This window comes from Hyperolius riggenbachi, chromosome 9 (assembly GCF_040937935.1).
Source record: "Hyperolius riggenbachi isolate aHypRig1 chromosome 9, aHypRig1.pri, whole genome shotgun sequence".
NCBI lineage: Eukaryota > Metazoa > Chordata > Amphibia > Anura > Hyperoliidae > Hyperolius > Hyperolius riggenbachi.
Genome location: NC_090654.1, coordinates 222,839,218 through 222,858,900, shown reverse-complemented (window position 1 = coordinate 222,858,900; position 19,683 = coordinate 222,839,218). Strand labels below are relative to the sequence as shown.

Sequence of the window (19,683 nt, the reverse complement as noted above, 5' to 3'; positions counted from 1 at the left end):
GTAGTCAATGGATTGACTTCTAATTTAGCATAGTAGAGGGATACCCTTAGCAATACACAGGTCAAGGAGAGCAAAAAAAAGTTGATCTAACAGCGTAATGGCAATGAATGACAAGCTGACTTTTTGTATATATACTGTAAAGCTAAATTACAGACACCAATTTTAATTAAGCTGTATGTATGTCATTGCCTTTTATAAATGAATGATGATGGTGCAAAAGGAAACAGGAACAAACGAGGAGGGGGGGATGGGGGGTTAAAATGGCCACACAATGGCACAAGGACGCATAGTTGTTATAATGCACATACACAAGGAGAAGAAAACATTGAGGGTGGACATACTGAATGCACAGGATCCAAGGCTGAATTTGGGAGGTGGGGGTATTTGGTCAAACAAGACCTTTATCAAATGCCAGCATTTGATAAAGGTCTTGTTTGACCACAACATCATGCTGTTGTAGTTCTGGTATTATAATGCATCAAAGCAACACTGCTACATTAAATCCAGATCTATCACTTTTCATTTGGATTGTTTTCCCCTTAGGATCAGGGGTTCCTGGTCTGACTCCCTGGTGGTCTACCTTGGAATACCCATAGGTTGAGTGTGTGGTCACCGAATATGCACTCTGAAAGCCTACCTGACTCTAAAATATAATAAAGGAAAAAGGCAAACACAGGAATAATGCAATTATTTCATTTTATTCCCAGGCATCTGGTGTGACAGTAAATGATGAGGTCATCAAAGTGTTCAACGATATGAAGGTGAGAAAATCTCAAACAGCGGAGGAGGTGAAGAAGAGGAAGAAGGCCGTTCTGTTCTGTTTGAGCCCTGACAAAAAGGAGATCATTGTGGAGAAGGATAAGCAAATACTGGTGGGAGATATTGGCAACACAGTGGAGGACCCATACAGGACCTTTGTTAATCTTCTGCCACTTGACGATTGTCGTTATGGACTGTATGACGCCACTTATGAGACCAAGGAATCCAAGAAAGAGGACCTTGTCTTCATCTTCTGGTACATTCCTTGAAAGGATGTGGTAAACAACGATGTGCATCTCTCTTAAATATAGATTTGTTATTGCAATGTATTCTATGGCTTCAGTCAGCAAGATTGGAAGACAGCTTAAGTTCAGACTACAAGGGGCCACACATGTTACAATAAAACATTCTATTTTCCTGTTTTTTCACTAAAACCGGTTGCTTGTATAGAAAAATTTGGGGTTTTTTTTCGATACATTTCTTGGGTTTTTTTTTCCATATTTTTAATTGGGCAAGGTAGAAAATTCCTAGGATAGAATAGATTGAAAATGTTATGGTTTATAGACCCAAACTATTTTTGGGGGAGCTTTCAACCATTATTGTTTTTTTTCAAACCTGGGAAAAAAATTGAACACGCGCATGTGTGATACATTTTTCAGATTTCTTAAAATTTACAATCAATTGGAAAAATCGATTATAGTCTTCAGGGCCGGCCTTTGACCTGAGCGACCGGAGCGATCGCTCAGGGCGCCGGGCCGTCGACTTCCAGCGGGGCGCTCCTGTCCTGCCGCCCTGGCCGCATATGTTATTTTGTGCTTTGGGCTCCGGCTGGGTCCAATCCATTGCGTCTCGCTCCGCCCCCTGGTGCCGCTGGGGGTGATGGGGCGAAGACCAGCAACTGCTGCGCGCTGCCTCTTGGAGTCAGTGCGAGACTCCGCCCAGCCCCACGATAGGATGGATGGAGTGCTGAGCCTCAGGCTGCTAGAAGCGCGCAGCACGTGTGCCAGCCACCCTGCCCTGCCCTGTGTGACTGTCCTGAGAGTGACATGAGTCCTGCCCATCGTGCTCCCAGAATCCTTCCCAGCTGGCACTGAGAATAGAAGACCAAGTGACCAGCAGCAAGTAAGCTCCCTATCCCCAACCTACCTACGCTGAGGGGAGGGGGATACAATCTGCTGCCTGCATAAATACATTAAAGGGGATCTGCAACTAGTAGCCTAAGCATAAACACTAAGGGGGGGTCTGCCTATATACACTAAGGGGGGGTCTGCCTATATACACTAAGGGGGATCTGCCTATATACACTAAGGGGGTGATCTGCCTATATATACACTAAGGGGGTGATCTGAAGACAAGACTAGCAGCCTATATTCACTAGGGGGGGGGGGGATCTGCCTATTATAGACAGATTCTCCCCTTAGTGTATATAGGCTGCTAGTCTTGTATATGTAGGCAGATCCCCCTTTAGCGTATATAGGCTACTAGTCTTGTATATATAGGCAGATCCCCCCTTTAGTGTATATATAGGCAGCATATGTGATCTGCCTACATATACAAGTCCAGTAGCCTATTTACACTAAGGGGGGATCTGCCTAAGTGGGGGGGGGGATCTGTCTTGAATGTCTATATACACTAAAGGGCGTATCTGCTGCCTATATACAGTTAGGCGTGTAGGTGTGTGTGTGTGTGTGCGCACGCGCGTGCACGCTAAGAGGATGAATGGGGGGGGGGGCACCAAAATCTGGTTACGCTCAGGGCGCTGTGAAACCTAAGGCCGGCCCTGATAGTCTTTGAATAAAAAAACAAATATATATAAAAAATTGTATCATGTGTGGGCACCTTAACATGGGTAGACACATATTATAAGACGCTGACATACACAGACTGGGCTAGCCACATACCATACAATCTGATTGCACAATCTGTATCATCACTGTAGTATGAAGAAAAACACACTGGATGTAATGTTGATAGAGTGAGATCGGTGACCCTTTATTCATCACAGATGAGGTAAGAATCTTCAAGCACAGGTTTGACCGCACTATGCCTACGCCATTATGGCCGTAACTGCGCATTAGAGCTGCTTTAACTCCATGGGGAGGCTCGGCAAGAGGCTCGGCGGGATGCGGAGGCGCGGCGGGGAGGGTAGCCACGCAAACATTCCCGAGAGGTTCTTGTTAGATATGTTCTGGGTGTCCGACCGCAAGTGGAAAAAGTAGGGCAAGGAAGATGTGGGAAGCCTCTGTAGGATCCAGAAACGTTCTTCTTCTTAGGTAAGTATATCATTTTTTATACCACCTCTGGTACACTTTAAAATATGCAGATGAAGCACATTATTCCACAGGATTCTATACCTGTGATATGGGAGTGTTTACATATTCTAATAGTCAATGCTTTCAGTCCAGTGCCAGGTTTATACTTTTTACCGCCCAAGGCACACTGTCACCAGCCGCCCCTGACCAACAGCCGATGTTTCCTCTCCTGTGACTCACCTGGATGTGACCAGCGAGTCACATGATAGGAATCACCGGCTGGAGAGAGAGGCGCACAGCAGATGACGGAGGGGAGAGGATGAAGTTTCAGATGAAGTTAGTGACTTTACAGCTGCCCTGGGCCACTTTTCTTGCATAGCTCCGCATTACGAAGTTCGTAGTCCCCCACAATGTGCACAGGAAGCAGGGGGGGCTGCGGACCAGTAGGGTTTGTGTGACGGCGGATGGCACCTATTAACTGCCTGAGTGCCGGCCGCGAAGCGCCCCATAGGAGTAATGTAATACTGCCTGGGGCACGTAAGGGTTATTTGGGGCTCCAGAGGTTGCCGGACCGGAATTACATCTCCTTCTGAGTTGTGACAACTTGGAGGGGGAATAGCATTTAACGCCACTGGGGAGTTTTGCGGCAGCAGAGAGAGTCATCATTTGGCTCGTCCTGCGCCCAACTCACTGGCGACAGGCATATATGTATGTGCCGGCTGCCCCTTCTCATCTGCCACTCATTTGACGCCCTAGGCTGCTTTGCTACAAATCTGGGCTTGTTTCAGTCAATAGAAAAAAAAATGAAATAACAAGCTCCTACTCTCTGCAGCAAATTCTTTATCCAGCAAGATGGGAGATTTCTAGGCAGTTCATACTGTACAAAATTCCAGACATTTCAAAAAGTGTACTTTCAGCTCAGAGTTGAAAATTCGGAGCCAGCTGCAAATTTAAATGGAAAGGTACTTTTTAATAACATAAAAAAAGTCTAATGGAGCAATGATTTTTAAAGGGACACTGTAGGGGGGGTTGGGGGAAAATGAGTTGAACTTACCAGGGGCTTCTAATGGTCCCCCGCAGGCATCCTGTGCCCGCGCAACCGCTCACTGATGCTCCGGCCCCGCCTCCGGTTCACTTCTGGAATTTCAGACTTTAAAGTCTGAAAACCACTGCGCCTGCGTTGCCGTGTCCTCGCTCCCGCTGATGTCACCAGGAGTGTACTGCACAGGCACAGACCATGCTGGGACTGCGCAGTACACTCCTGGTGACATCAGCGGGAGTGAAGACACAGCAACACAGGCGCAGTGGTTTTCAGACTTTAAAGTCTGAAATTCCAGAAGTGAACCGGAGGTGCTGCCGGAGCATCGGTGAGCAGCTGTGCGGGCACAGGATGTCTGCGGGGGACCATTAGAAGCCCCTGGTAAATTCAACTTTGTTTTCCCCCCTGTCCCCCCTACAGTATTCCTTAAAGGTAATTGTTAATTTAAAGTGAACCTTAAGCCTGTTAAAAAAATGAGATTAACTCACCTGGGGCTTCCCTCAGCCCCCTGCAGCCGATTGGTGCCCTCGCAGCTCCGGTCCAATGCCTCTGGACCCGCCGGCGACGACTTCCGGTTTCGCCGTCACCGGCCGACAGGCATGGGAACGCGAGTGATTGTTCGTGTTCCCAGCCTGTATATCGCCCCCTATGCTGCTATTGCGACCTACTGGCCTTCCAATCAGTAGCTGATACCCCTTTTGCCATGAGAAATCTTTACCTTCTCGATCAAATCTCGAATCGATCATCAGGGGGGGTCTGTGTCACTGATATTGAAACCCCTCCCACAGTGTGATCTTGTTAGCCAAGCAACCAGTACCTCCCTCTGTGCATATCTATAAAAAAAAATAACCTTTTATCCTATCGCATTGTTAGGGGGTGTGGTTATCCATAATGGCAGTTGGTGCTGTCTGGTTTTTCTCATGTCCACCAGCAGTAAAGATGATTATGTGCAGCTGATTGTGGATCAAACAGCATGAACAAATTACATGACAAATATCATCATTTCTTGATCTCTCTCCTATTTTTTGACTTCTCACTTTGCAATATATTGATTTATTTTTTCCCCCTTTTTGCTCTTTCCTCTACAGTACAGTACAGTATATTTTTCACTGAAAAAAGCCTTCAGTCCTTGTTAATTCCACTCTTTATTTTACAGTAACGAGGCATTTGACCTCTTCCACCATTTGCCAGCACTCCCTTGCTTTGACCTTTAGCCTTGGTTGTAGAATTTCCATGCTTCTAATGCTAGAATTACACCTCAGGTGGTTTTCCTATACATCCTGTCTGAACACTGGTAGTACTTCCCTCTTCTCCCGACAAACTGGTTGTTCTAAAGGAGGTGCTTTCGTAAATTCTTCCAGAAGCAGATGGTTTTGGCAGAAGTTTACAATCTATGTCATCTGATGCCAGAAGCCGAGGCTGTGGAAAATGCTACAACTACAGTATATTAGCTGAGATGGCCCAGCTCTAATCCAAATGACTGTGAGAAGTGCAGAGCAATTTTTACTGTGATTTCCTTTACAATTCAGTGCTTGCTGCTATCACAGGAATATTTCCACAGTGCTGGGGTGGCACAGATGATCAAAAGCTGTCCTAAATGTTATAGTGTTTCCATTTTTCCCCGAAAAACCTACAATTTGTTTTTCAATCTTTTATGCATAATTGATATAACAATGGTCGTGCCTGAAATGGGATTTTAAATAGATTTTTAGAAGCTTTCTCCAATGACTGTGTAAAGAATGATAAGCAGTTCCTGTCAGGCTGTTTGCCACTAGGGGACTCAGGCTCACCAAGGGCATGTAGTTTAAGAAATCTCCCAACATTCACCTGAGCACCATGCAAAGGATGATGACTCCAAGTACATAGCACTCAGGCTCACCTCCCTGATGACTGAATGGAGCAGGAGCTGTGACACTGCAGCGGGTGATTGTTGCTTCTGGTAAGTGAGGCTGAGGTTGGAGCTGGTAACAGAATCTAGAAGAGGTCAGGTGACTAGCTGAAGTCAGGGCAGGCCGCTGACACACTTAAACAATAAGACAGACCAAGGTGAGAGCTGGGGACCAGCAGGCAGAGATAAGGGCACAAGCTGAGGCTGACAACAGGGCAGAAAATCGAAAGAGATCAGGGTTGCCGGGTCACAATCGGAAATTGAGAATGGCTAGGCAACCCGGTAGTTAACCCTTTAGCAGCCAATTTATTTAGAGGCCAGTGATCCGGGCCAATTTATTTTAGCACATTTTTTTTTATTTCTCATTTGTTACATTTCCCTGCTTCAAATTAGTACTGCTGTAATGTGTATTTATGACCACTTGTCACTAGGGGCAGTGTGGGACAATAACAGAGGACTTCTGCTTTTCAGTTCCTATATGTTCTGCTAGTAAAGGGATCAAAGCAATCCAAGAATTTACAGCTGACTGAGGTCAAAAGCAGAGCAGTTATCTCAAACTAGATAACTCTATTGAAGTTACTAAAGGGTTAAGTGGAAGAGATCAGCAATAGTCAGGCAGGCCATATCACAAAACTGCAGCTGAGAGATCGATTAGAGCTTAGTACTGCCAGGATAACGACTTAAATATCTTAAGGTGGCCATACATACATAGATTGCCACCAAATGTAGCAGGCGACCAGATCAATGCCTCTCTGATCTGAATCTGATCAGAGAGGGGTCAAATCCCTCCAAACACAGCACACTGACTGTAGAATTCACCATGAAATTGATCGAAAATCTAAAGTACTCCAGCGTTTGCACTGTGCAATACAGTGCAGCGCTATGGGCTGTCTATTGAGCACCACTCCACCGCCATGTCAGATCGATATACATTTTCCATCCGATTGTAATTGCGATTGATTCTTTGCCAAAAATTGCCTGAAATTACAATCAATCCCATGCGACATATTATGCTATAAATGTTAATGCTTGCATGGCCTGCTTTAGTCCTGGTATCAGTTGACATTCTGACACACAGGAATGTATGCCCGGCATGTGCACAATCAAGCGCCAGATACTTATTAACAACATTAAATATCGTCGCCCGTGAGGGAGGGGAGAGATTAAGATTAGCCTGGGGGGTGGGGGTGGTTAAGGTTAGCCATGGGGAGGTGGTTAAGGTTAGCTGTGGAGGATGGTGGTTAAGGTCAGCCATAGGAGCTGGTGGTTATTATCATTAGCCTCAGGAGTGCTTCCAAAGCCTTCCAAGGGTTCCAAAGGTATATTAGAATAACTGCAACAGGATGACAGCGCTGGAACGAGGACCTGGCAGGAGAACCTGGAAGGCTCTATGAGGTCCTGAGTCTTCCCTCTCCATAGGCGGTATCTAACTTTTTTTTTTTTGAGTCGTTTCAGTGTTACTTTAAGTACAGTAGGTTTTTCATTGAAAAAAAAAGCCTTCAGTCCTTGTTAATTCCACTCTATTTTTTTACAGTAACGAGGCATTTGACCTCTTCCGCCATTTGCCAGCACTCCCTTGCTTTGACCTTTAGCTTTGGTTGTAGGTTTTCCATGCTTCTAATGCTAGAATTACACCCCAGGTGGTTTTCCTATACGTCCTGTCTGAACACTGGTAGTACTTCCATCTCCTCCCTACAAACTGGTTGTTCTAAAGGAGGTGCTTTTGTCAATTCTTCCAGAGAGGCAGATGATTTTGGCAGAAGTGTACAATCTATGTCATCTGATGCCAGAAGCCGAGGCTGTGGATAATGCTACAACTACAGTATATTAGCTGAGATGGCCAAGCTCCAATACAACTTAAAGAGGAGCTGTCAGCCATACTATCTCAGAAAAAAGAACACACACATAAGTAGATACTTGCTCTACTTACATAACATATGTATTGCACTGTCCACCCTTTGAGTTTATAAATCTATAGTAAACAAAAGAGAAAATCCTTCTTAGTGTTCTCCATTTTAACTGTGTCTATCTTGAAGCTAATCCTGATGTAATTTCCTCCCTTACTCTCCTCTGCCTGATTGTGTATGCATTGCCCGTCCTCCTCCCAGTCTTCAGGCACATCCACCCAGCTCTGCAATAAAAAGTGCATTGTCTCAGCATGAGAAATATTGGCCAATCAGAGAGGAACAGATATGTGGGAGGGGAAAACAGGAGGGAAAGAGCCAATCAGGCTGCATTAGTTAAGTCTAAAGGGGGAAGTAAAGAAGCGAAAAAGACAATCCAGCATTCCCTGCAACTTCCTTTGTGCAGCAATGTACCAAATAAAAATCAGGTAAACTGGGGACTGATAATTTAGCAACAAGAAAAGTAATAGTGATTTTTAACTTTTGGATTGCCTGGTTAGCATCCTTATCACTTGTTTACCAGATAAAAATAAACAATCGATTTTTTATTTTATGCCCGACAGTTACACTTTAAGAAAATGACTGTGGGAAGTGCAGAGCAATTTTTCTGTGATTTGCTTTACATTTTGGTGCATGTTGCGATCACAGAAATATTTCCACAGTGCTGAGGTGGCACAGAGGATCCGAAGCTGTCATAAATGTTATAGTGTTTCTTTTTTCCCCATTAAACTACATTTTCTTTACAATCTTTTATGCATTATTGACAAAACAATGGTCATGCCTGAAATGGGATTTGAAATTGATTTTCAGAAGCTCTCCCCAATGACTGTGTAAAGAATGATAAGCAGTTCCTGTCAGGCTGTTTGCCACTAGGGGACTCAGGCTCACCATGGGCATGTCATTTAAAGAGAATCTGTATTCAAAAAATTCTTACAATAAAAAGCATACCATTCTATTCATTATGTTCTCCTGGGCCCCTCTGTGCTGTTTCTGCCACTCCCTGCTGCAATCCTGGCTTGTAATTGCCATTTTTATGCAGTGTTTACAAACAAAAGACATAGCAATTTATAGGCTGAGAGTAGCTCAGTGTGTGAGTCATACAGAGTGTGCAGGGGGCCTGGAGAGGGTGTGTATAGCTTCTATCCAATCACAAGCAGCACAGCACATTCCAGCCTGACTGCCTGAGCCCGACAGACCCGATAGAGGAGAGAAGATTAGATCATATAACAGAGATAACACAGCCACTGTGCAAGTAGGAAAGGCTGCAGTTAGACAGAGCACATTAGAACAGGTATAGGAACTTATAGGATAGAAGAAATAAGGATGAAAATTTTGTTACAGAGTCTCTTTAAGGAATCTCCCAACATTCACCTGAGCACCATGCAAAGGATGATGGCTCAGCATCTCTAATGTCCACCAGATGCTTTGTTGTCAAGGACTCTAAGTACATAGTGCTCAGGCTCACTTCACTGATGACTGAATGGAGCAGGAGCTGTGACACTGCAGCGGGTGATTGTTGGTTCTGGTAAGTGAGGCTGAGGTTGGAGCTGGTAACAGAATCTAGAAGAGGTCAAGTGACTAGCTGAAGTCAGGCAGGCTGCTGACACACTTAAACAATAAGACAGACCAAGGTGAGAGCTGGGGACAAGCAGGCAGAGATAAGGGCACAAGCTGAGGCTGACAACAGGGCAGAAAATCGAAAGAGATCAGGGTTGCCGGGTCACAATTGGAAATTGAGAATGGCTAGGCAACCCGGTAGTTAAACCTTTAGCAGCCAATTTATTTAGAGGCCAGTGATCCGGGCCAATTTATTTTAGCACATTTTTTTTATTTCTCATTTGTTACATTTCCCTGCTTCAAATTAGTACTGCTGTAATGTGTATTTATGACCACTTGTCACTAGGGGGCAGTGTGAGACAATAACAGAGGACTTCTGCTTTCAGTTCCTATATGTTCTGCTAGTAAAGGGATCAAAGCAATCCAAGAATTTACAGCTGACTGAGGTCAAAAGCAGAGCAGTTATCTCAAACTAGATAACTCTATTGAAGTTGCTAAAGGGTTAAGTTGAAGAGATCAGCAATAGTCAGGCAGGCCATATCACAAAACTGCAGCTGAGAGATCGATTAGAGCTTAGTACTGCCAGGATAACGACTTAAATATCTTAAGGTGGCCATACATACATACATAGATTGCCACCAAATGTAGCAGGCGACCAGATCAATGCCTCTCTGATCTGAATCTGACCAGAGAGGGGTCAAATCCCTCCAAACACAGCACACTGACTGTAGAATTCACCATGAAATTGATCGAAAATCTAAAGTACTCCAGCGTTTGCACTGTGCAATACAGTGCAGCGCTATGGGCTGTCTATTGAGCACCACTCCACCGCCATGCCAGATCGATATACATTTTCCATCCGATTGTAATTGCGATTGATTCTTTGCCAAAAATTGCCTGAAATTACAATCAATCCCATGCGACATATTATGCTATAAATATTAATGCTTGCATGGCCTGCTTTAGTCCTGGTATCAGTTGACATTCTGACACACAGGAATGTATGCCCTGCATGTGCACAATCAAGCGCCAGATACTTATTAACAACATTAAATATCGTCGCCCGTGAGGGAGGGGAGAGATTAAGATTAGCCTGGGGGGTGGGGGTGGTTAAGGTTAGCCATGGGGAGGTGGTTAAGGTTAGCTGTGGAGGATGGTGGTTAAGGTCAGCCATAGGAGCTGGTGGTTATTATCATTAGCCTCAGGAGTGCTTCCAAAGCCTTCCAAGGGTTCCAAAGGTATATTAGAATAACTGCAACAGGGTGACAGCGCTGGAACGAGGACCTGGCAGGAGAACCTGGAAGGCTCTATGAGGTCCTGAGTCTTCCCTCTCCATAGGCGGTATCTAACTTTTTTTTTTTTGAGTCGTTTCAGTGTTACTTTAAATACAGTAGGTTTTTCATTGAAAAAAAAAGCCTTCAGTCCTTGTTAATTCCACTCTATTTTTTTACAGTAACGAGGCATTTGACCTCTTCCGCCATTTGCCAGCACTCCCTTGCTTTGACCTTTAGCTTTGGTTGTAGGTTTTCCATGCTTCTAATGCTAGAATTACACCCCAGGTGGTTTTCCTATACGTCCTGTCTGAACACTAGTAGTACTTCCATCTCCTCCCTACAAACTGGTTGTTCTAAAGGAGGTGCTTTTGTCAATTCTTCCAGAGAGGCAGATGATTTTGGCAGAAGTGTACAATCTGTCATCTGATGCCAGAAGCCGAGGCTGTGGATAATGCTACAACTACAGTATATTAGCTGAGATGGCCACGCTCCAATACAACTTAAAGAGGAGCTGTCAGCCATACTATCTCAGAAAAAAGAACACACACATAAGTAGATACTTGCTCTACTTACATAACATATGTATTGCACTGTCCACCCTTTGAGTTTATGAATCTATAGTAAAAAAAAGAGAAAATCCTTCTTAGTGTTTTTCATTTTAACTGTGTCTATCTTGAAGCTAATCCTGATGTAATTTCCTCCCTTACTCTCCTCTGCCTGATTGTGTATGCATTGCCCGCCCTCCTCCCAGTCTTCAGGCACATCCACCCAGCTCTGCAATAAAAAGTGCATTGTCTCAGCATGAGAAATATTGGCCAATCAGAGAGGAACAGATATGTGGGAGGGGAAAACAGGAGGGAAAGAGCCAATCAGGCTGCATTAGTTAAGTCTAAAGGGGGAAGTAAAGAAGCGAAAAAGACAATCCAGCATTCCCTGCAACTTCCTTTGTGCAGCAATGTACCAAATAAAAATCAGGTAAACTGGGGACTGATAATTTAGCAACAAGAAAAGTAATAGTGATTTTTAACTTTTGGATTGCCTGGTTAGCATCCTTATCACTTGTTTACCAGATAAAAATAAACAATCGATTTTTTATTTTATGCCCGACACTTACACTTTAAGAAAATGACTGTGGGAAGTGCAGAGCAATTTTTCTGTGATTTGCTTTACATTTTGGTGCATGTTGCGATCACAGAAATATTTCCACAGTGCTGAGGTGGCACAGAGGATCCGAAGCTGTCATAAATGTTATAGTGTTTCTTTTTTCCCCATTAAACTACATTTTCTTTACAATCTTTTATGCATTATTGACAAAACAATGGTCATGCCTGAAATGGGATTTGAAATTGATTTTCAGAAGCTCTCCCCAATGACTGTGTAAAGAATGATAAGCAGTTCCTGTCAGGCTGTTTGCCACTAGGGGACTCAGGCTCACCATGGGCATGTCATTTAAAGAGAATCTGTATTCAAAAAATTCTTACAATAAAAAGCATACCATTCTATTCATTATGTTCTCCTGGGCCCCTCTGTGCTGCCACTCCCTGCTGCAATCCTGGCTTGTAATTGCCATTTTTATGCAGTGTTTACAAACAAAAGACATAGCAATTGATAGGCTGAGAGTAGCTCAGTGTGTGAGTCATACAGAGTGTGCAGGGGGCCTGGAGAGGGTGTGTATAGCTTCTATCCAATCACAAGCAGCACAGCACATTCCAGCCTGACTGACTGAGCCCGACAGACCCGATAGAGGAGAGAAGATTAGATCATATAACAGAGATAACACAGCCACTGTGCAAGTAGGAAAGGCTGCAGTTAGACAGAGCACATTAGAACAGGTATAGGAACTTATAGAATAGAAGAAATAAGGATGAAAATTTTGTTACAGAGTCTCTTTAAGGAATCTCCCAACATTCACCTGAGCACCATGCAAAGGATGATGGCTCAGCATCTCTAATGTCCACCAGATGCTTTGTTGTCAAGGACTCTAAGTACAGAGTGCTCAGGCTCACTTCACTGATGACTGAATGGAGCAGGAGCTGTGACACTGCAGCGGGTGATTGTTGGTTCTGGTAAGTGAGGCTGAGGTTGGAGCTGGTAACAGAATCTAGAAGAGGTCAGATGACAAGCTGAAGTCAAGGCAGGCCGCTGACACACTTAAATAATAAGACAGACCAAGTTGAGAACTGGAGACAAGCAGGCAGAGTTGAGGGCACAAATTGAGGCTAACAGGACAAAAAAATTGAAAGAGATCAGGCTTGCCGGATCACAGTAGGAAATTTGAATGGCAAGACAAGTTAAAATGGTATGAAACTCAACATTTCTTCTTTGCTCTAAAAGATTCCTTACAGCCTTAAACCTACTAGCACAAAAAAATTGTAGCCGAACAGCATTCAAACAGTTAAACACAGCACTTAGTCTTGCAGTAAAAAAAAGCCCTTCTGCATCCAGAGAGGAGATAACGTTATCTTTTGTTTACATACCTCAGTTGTTACATTGTGTGCAACAACTGAAAATTAGCTCTCTCTGCTTCAAGCATGCACACAGTTCAGAAGAACTCACTAGAAGATTGTAATATATTATAAAAAGCATCTCAAATAAAATGAAATGGCAGCTTTCAGAACAGATATACTGTACTTTGGGAACTTGTAATTTGTAAATGGACAATATTACTTGTACACAAAAGCAAATATAGTAACTGTATGGGTAATAAAAAGTAGGAAAACATATTTTTATTGAATGTTATGTCATAGTTTCAGACCACTTTAATTAAGCAGTTCAGCAATAGTCAGACAGGCCATGTCACAACATGCCTAGCAACAGCCTAGCTCAGTAGGATTTTTAAATAGCTGACTTTAGTATTAGCCAATGGTGAATTTTTAAGCACATTTTAGGTGTTGAAATATTCGGCTTATACTTAAGAATGTATGAACCTCAATTCACTAAGCAGTTTAGACTAGTCTACTGGTGGTTTTTAGTCTACTGATGGTTTGGTGTAAATCAGTTGCATCAAAAGGGAATTCACTATTACCCAATGTTTTAGACCTGGTCTAAAACATTCGGTAATTAGGACAGTAAAGCAGGGAAATGATCAAAAGATGCAATTCACAAGTGAGTAGCTATGACTGACATCTTTCTCATCTGATAAGCTCTCCTCTGGATACAATACATCACAGAATTACTTTACCGACAGAAATCAGCTGGTCTAATCTGTCAGAAAAAGTGGGCGTGGTTACTCCTTGTTTGCCTTTGTAAACTGCAACTCTTGATCCTTCTTCCTGCTTTACTGACCTAATTACCGAATGTTTTAGACCAGGTCTAAAAATAGGTCTAAAACATTACACCAAACCATCAGTAGACTAAAAACCATCAGTAGACTAGTCTAAACTGCTTAGTGAATAGAGGCCATGGTATCTGTGAGTGCACCTCTTTTTCTTTCTGTAAAATGTACCATCTTAGAAATAAAAAGGTCCCAGGCCAGCTATGGAGTGTTTTGTAAAATGTTGGCACATGACCGTCAGGGGAAGGATTCTTCCCAATTGAAAAATTCTGAACTGCTGCCACAGCTTTGGTCACACCACCTGCCCTGTACTTACTGGTGATGGTCAATTAGATGCAAATAATTTTGAGTCGATGCAGGATTATGCAAATTATGTATGAAAATCTATGCAGGTTGAAAATTGTCCAATCAAGTTTTAGCTCAATAGGATTTGATTTTCAAGCTGCATACATTTGCATACAAAATTTGCATAATCCTGCATCGATTGGAAATCATTTGCATATCATTGACCATCCCTACTGCCGATAAAGTATTAATGCAAATCTCTTAACATTACACTGTGGGGATAGGCACAGTCAGGGGAGGGGCGTAAAGGTATCCAGAGATCTTACTGTCAAAGTTAGAAAATGGGGCAAATATAGTCTCAAGCCAAAACTCAAAGCTTAACAGTCTGTGTGCGCTTTAACCCTATTTCCCAACCTCTGCCTCAACACTGAGACAGAGATGCCTGGTGAGGTTGGAAAGCTGCCCGCTTTACAAGGTACCCCCTTCCATTTTTGCAAATTACAGTAGTATGTGAGTTGGTTATGGTTGGGGTAGAGCTGCCTGGTGATTGGTGCATGCACAAAGTTTTTCATGAGTGCAGGTCAACTAAAGCAGATGCAGTGCAATGTCTGCCCATGTGCTTTTCATTGGAGCCATTTACAGCTCATGGGCCCATATGCAGTTGACTTTTTCTCCTGAGTTTTCTCCTAGGTGATATTTTCACAACCTGTCAATAAAATGCATTTTAACCACTTGAGGACCCAGCCTTTACCCCCCCTTAAGGACCAGCGCTGTTTTTAGTGATCTGTGCTGGGTGGGCTCTGCAGCCCCCAGCACAGATCAGGGTGCATGCAGAGCGATCAGATCACCCCCCTTTTTTCCCCCCTATGGGGATGATGTGCAGGGGAGGTCTGATCGCTCCTGCCTGCCTGAGGTTTGCAGGGGGGGGGGGCACCTCAAAGCCCCCCTCCGCAGCGTAATTCCCCCCTCCCTCTCCTACCTGCTCCCCCCCGGTGATCTGGGCTGCACAGGACGCTATCCGTCCTGTACAGCCTGTGACAGGATGTCCTCTGTCACATGGCGGCGATCCCCGGACGCTGATTGGCCGGGGATCGCCAATCTGCCTTACAGCGCTGCTGCGCAGCAGCGTCGTTCAATGTAAACAAAGGAGACTTACGTCTCCTGCGTTTACATTTAGTCTGCGAGCCGCGATCAGCGGCTCGCAGGCTATTCACGGAGACCCGCTCCGTGATCTAACAGGAAACCTTTCCTGATTAATTAGGGAGGCACCTGGCGACGCGTCCTCCAGCTACCACTTTGCCGCCGCACGGTATGAGTGTGCGGTCGGGGAGTGGTTAAGCCACCAGCAAGCAAGAAAACACCCAAAATAAATTCCATAGTACATTTTCACCAACCTTTGTGTATTTTTTTCATCTGTAAAATGCTGAAAAGTTAGTTTAAAGATAATATGAAAATGATCTCCTAGGACCTAGGAGATAACTTGGGATAACAGGGTAATTGCATATGGGCCATTATCGCTTTATCTGTGCAGAGTACACTATTGAAGTTAAAAAAGAAATCGTGACATGCATGTTTAAACCAAAATGCATTGACACTTTTGTCAAATAAAACCAGCCACCTTTGGTAGATATAACCGCTAAATACACTTGTGCAAATTGCAATCTTCCTACAATGGAAATCAAATATTCCCATGAATGTTTGGCTCCTGTAGGTTGTTTGCTTTCACTCTTCTGTCCAGTTCATCTCAAACCAGCTCAGTGGGTTTTGGAGGCTAAAAGCTGAGCTGGTCACTCCAATTTTACAAGCTTACCATCTTGTCCTTTTTTTCCTGAGGTAGTTCTGGCATGGTTTGGTCTTTGAGTTATCTTGCTGGAGGATGACACCCTGACCAGCTAGGCATGTATAAGAGTGTACTACAAGGTGTTGTTACAGAATGCTGTGGTAGCCATTTTGATTTATGGTGTCTCTCACTCACTTGAAGCTCTGGTCTTGTGAGCCACCTATCATGCAGCTGTCTTGTCTTCTTATACTGTTGTGGCTTTGAGTCAGCTGGACCTCTTCCTGTCAGGTCCCCTAGCTTCTGATAGAGGAGACTGTACTCACCTTGAATTTCTCGCAATTTCTCTGTAGAAAAGACTTACACTTTTACGTGTCTCTGAGGAAACAAGCAGAGCTTGCAAAACGGCTGCCTGGCCGCCTGCACACCTTGTATGCGTCTTGTCATTTTTTGGGGATGAAATAAAGTGGCGGAATTTTTAAACTCATCTGATGCCCGGAATCTGTCGCCACGTTTGAAGTTATTGGGCTATAAAGTGTTATGATGGTCATTCTCTCTTCCATTATTAACTCTCTTTTTCTCACCACTTTAATAGTTACACATTATTTTTCACGATACAATACTTTTCAGATAATGCTCACCATGGAATGGTACCACATTGTATTCCAACACTACATTTATGTAGACAGAGGAGGTTGTAAGTAATCAGGAAAAGTTCAGACACCTGTAAAAATTAGTAGCAACAACTTTGAAGGATTGATTAACCTCCATTGCTGCAGAACAGCTCCCTGCAAAGGGGCACTTCGTATAATTCTGAAATGTACACTATTTTCTAGTTTTAGGTAATATTACCTTTTTTTGTCAAATATGTGGCAGCTGATAACTTACCTTTTCATCAAGCTATTTATTGAACTTGATCTCCTAGAATGTCAATAAAAAACTGTAAAAATTGGATGGGGCGTTCTAAAATCTGAAGTCCCACCAACGCCCTTTGTGCAGTGCGTTGGCAACCACGTGGGGTGTAAACGCAGAAGAGGAGTTCGGACATAGCAGTGAAAACCGTACAGGTAAAGTATAAATGCAGGGCCACCGGGGGTACATTTACATTTGGGGAACGCGGCTAGGGATGGCGAGGTGACGTCACAAGGCCGATTCCCGAAAGATTTACTGCTGAAATTGATCGGGAATCGGACTGCAGTTAATGGTGCTCAACATATCTCTCTGATCAGATTTGATCATAGAGAGATCTGTCTATTCATTGATCGGCCGACAAAATCGCAAGATGTATGGGCACCTTAACTGTGGTTATTTTACCTCAAGCCCACCACTACTCTTAGGCCCCATTTCCACTACAAGACTGATGCTGGCACTTGTGCTGATGTTGAATTTTCTCTAGTCGTGCCATGCACGGCTATGGGTATTCAGATGCATTGTCCAAAAACTGCTCCTCCCTTAAATGCATATGTATGCATTTGCCCTTGTCCATCATCAGAATACTAACAGTTTCTAGTAACTGACTGGCTACTTTCATTTTACTATTTCCCACACTTCTTTCTTAAAGGTAAACTTAACCATTTTAGCTGCTTGGACGTGATTGTCATGCCCAAGAGGCTCCTGTGTTGCTCCCTGTTAGCCTGGAGATGTAAGGAAACGCGGAAAGGCCGCCGTCTCTCGAAGTGAGGCGGCTGTTTCCGCGTCCAGCATGGCGTCACAACGCGGAAAAAACGCAGCATGCCGCATAGGCAGTGCGGCGGAATCCGCATTGGTAACGGCGGAATCCGCATCAGAGGCAGCCCCCGCACTAGATACATTGCATGACAGTACTGGTGTGGCTGGGACTGATAGTGCACCAAGATTCAGACTTTCAGGTGGAAGGGGTACCAGATCAGTATTCTGAATTTTCCGACGTGTTCTGTCCCAAGGCAGCTGATAAATTGCCCCCACATCGTCCTTTTGATTGTCCCATTGATCTCCGTTCAGGTTGTGTTCCCCCCCGGGGTCACTTGTACAATCTATCAGGGCCCGAAAAATTGGCCATGCAGGAGTACATCCGTGAAAATTTGGCCAAGGGTTTCATTCGCCCGTCCCGGTCACCTGCTGGAGCAGGGTTCTTTTTTGTCAAAAAGAAAGACGGAGGCCTGCGACCCTGCATCGATTATCGCGGTCTCAACAAGATTACTATAAAGAATCGCTATCCGTTGCCACTGATAGATGATTTGTTCACTCAGGTTACTGATGCTAAGATTTTTTCTAAGCTAGATTTGCGGGGCGCGTACAATCTGATACGTATAAGAAGGGGCGATGAGTGGAAGACGGCCTTTAATACACCAGACGGGCATTATGAGTACCTGGTGATGCCCTTCGGGTTATGTAATGCTCCGGCCGTTTTTCAGGAACTCATTAACGAGGTATTCCGGGAGGTGTTGGGGAAATTTGTACTAGTTTATCTTGATGATATTCTTATCTTCTCCAACAACCTCACTGAACATAGAAACCATGTGAGGTTTGTGTTAAATCAGTTAAGGCAGAACTCGTTATACGCAAAGCTTGAGAAGTGCATCTTCGAAGTAACATCTGTCGCGTTCTTGGGGTACATAATTTCCACCACAGGCCTGTCTATGGATCCTGCCAAGGTCTCCGCTGTTCTGGAGTGGCCACAGCCGGTTGGGTTGAAATCCCTTCAGCGCTTTCTTGGCTTTGCCAACTACTATAGACGGTTTATAAAGGGGTACTCCACGGTCATTGCTCCCCTTACCTGCCTCACTAAGAAGGGGGCAGATACCACTCACTGGTCTCCTGAGGCTTTACATGCTTTTGCCACCCTGAAGGGCCTATTCTGTTCAGCACCCATCCTCAGACATGTGGATGCCTCTTTCCCGTTCATTGTGGAGGTGGATGCCTCGGAGGTTGGGGTGGGGGCTGTGCTGTCTCAGCGGTCAGGCTTGCAGGGTAGAATGCACCCGTGGGCGTATTTCTCTCGCAGGTTCTCCCCTGCAGAGAGGTATTACGATATTGGCAACAGGGAGCTCTTGGCCATCAAATTGGCTTTCGAGGAATGGTGACACTGGTTAGAGGGAGCTGAGCATACCATCACGGTTTACACCGATCACAAAAACCTAGAGTACATCGAGGGGGCTAAGAGGTTGAGTCCTCGCCAGGCTCGATGGTCGTTGTTCTTCTCCAGGTTTAGTTTCATTATTACCTACACCCCAGGGAGCAAGAATGTTAAGGCGGATGCTCTATCCAGATGTTTTGAGTCAGAGACAGCACAGCCCTCCATTCCAGAGACCATTATTCCCCAGAAATTAATACTGGCAGCCACTGGAACTTGGGAGGATTGGAGGGAGACGTTGGCTCCCTTTCAGCAAGACATTCCGGAAGGGAAGCCCGCAGGGGTCCTGTTCGTTCCTCTGCCTTTTCGCCTGCAGGTTCTTGAGATGTTCCATGCACATAAGAACGCAGGGCATCCTGGGGCATCCAGAACACAGGATCTGATAGCCAGATGCGCCTGGTGGCCTTCCTTGGCAGCGGATTGTAAGGAATACGTAAAAGAGTGTTTGATATGTGCCAAGAGTAAACCCTCCCGGCTGGCACCTGTCGGTACGTTGCAGCCTTTGCCCACCCCGAATGAGCCGTGGATCCACCTGTCCATGGATTTTGTGGGCGAGCTTCCC

The 19,683-nt window shown here is 44.5% G+C and overlaps 1 protein-coding gene across 1 annotated transcript in view; it reads left to right on the top strand.

The window, feature by feature from the left end:
* LOC137532967 (cofilin-2) overlaps window positions 1-19,683 on the top strand; it is a 91,357-nt gene that overhangs the window by 51,588 nt on the left and 20,086 nt on the right. The window contains exon 2 of the mRNA XM_068254038.1: window positions 708-1,015. Within this exon, the coding sequence (XP_068110139.1) occupies window positions 708-1,015 (308 nt within the window). The remainder of the gene's footprint in view (window positions 1-707; window positions 1,016-19,683) is intronic.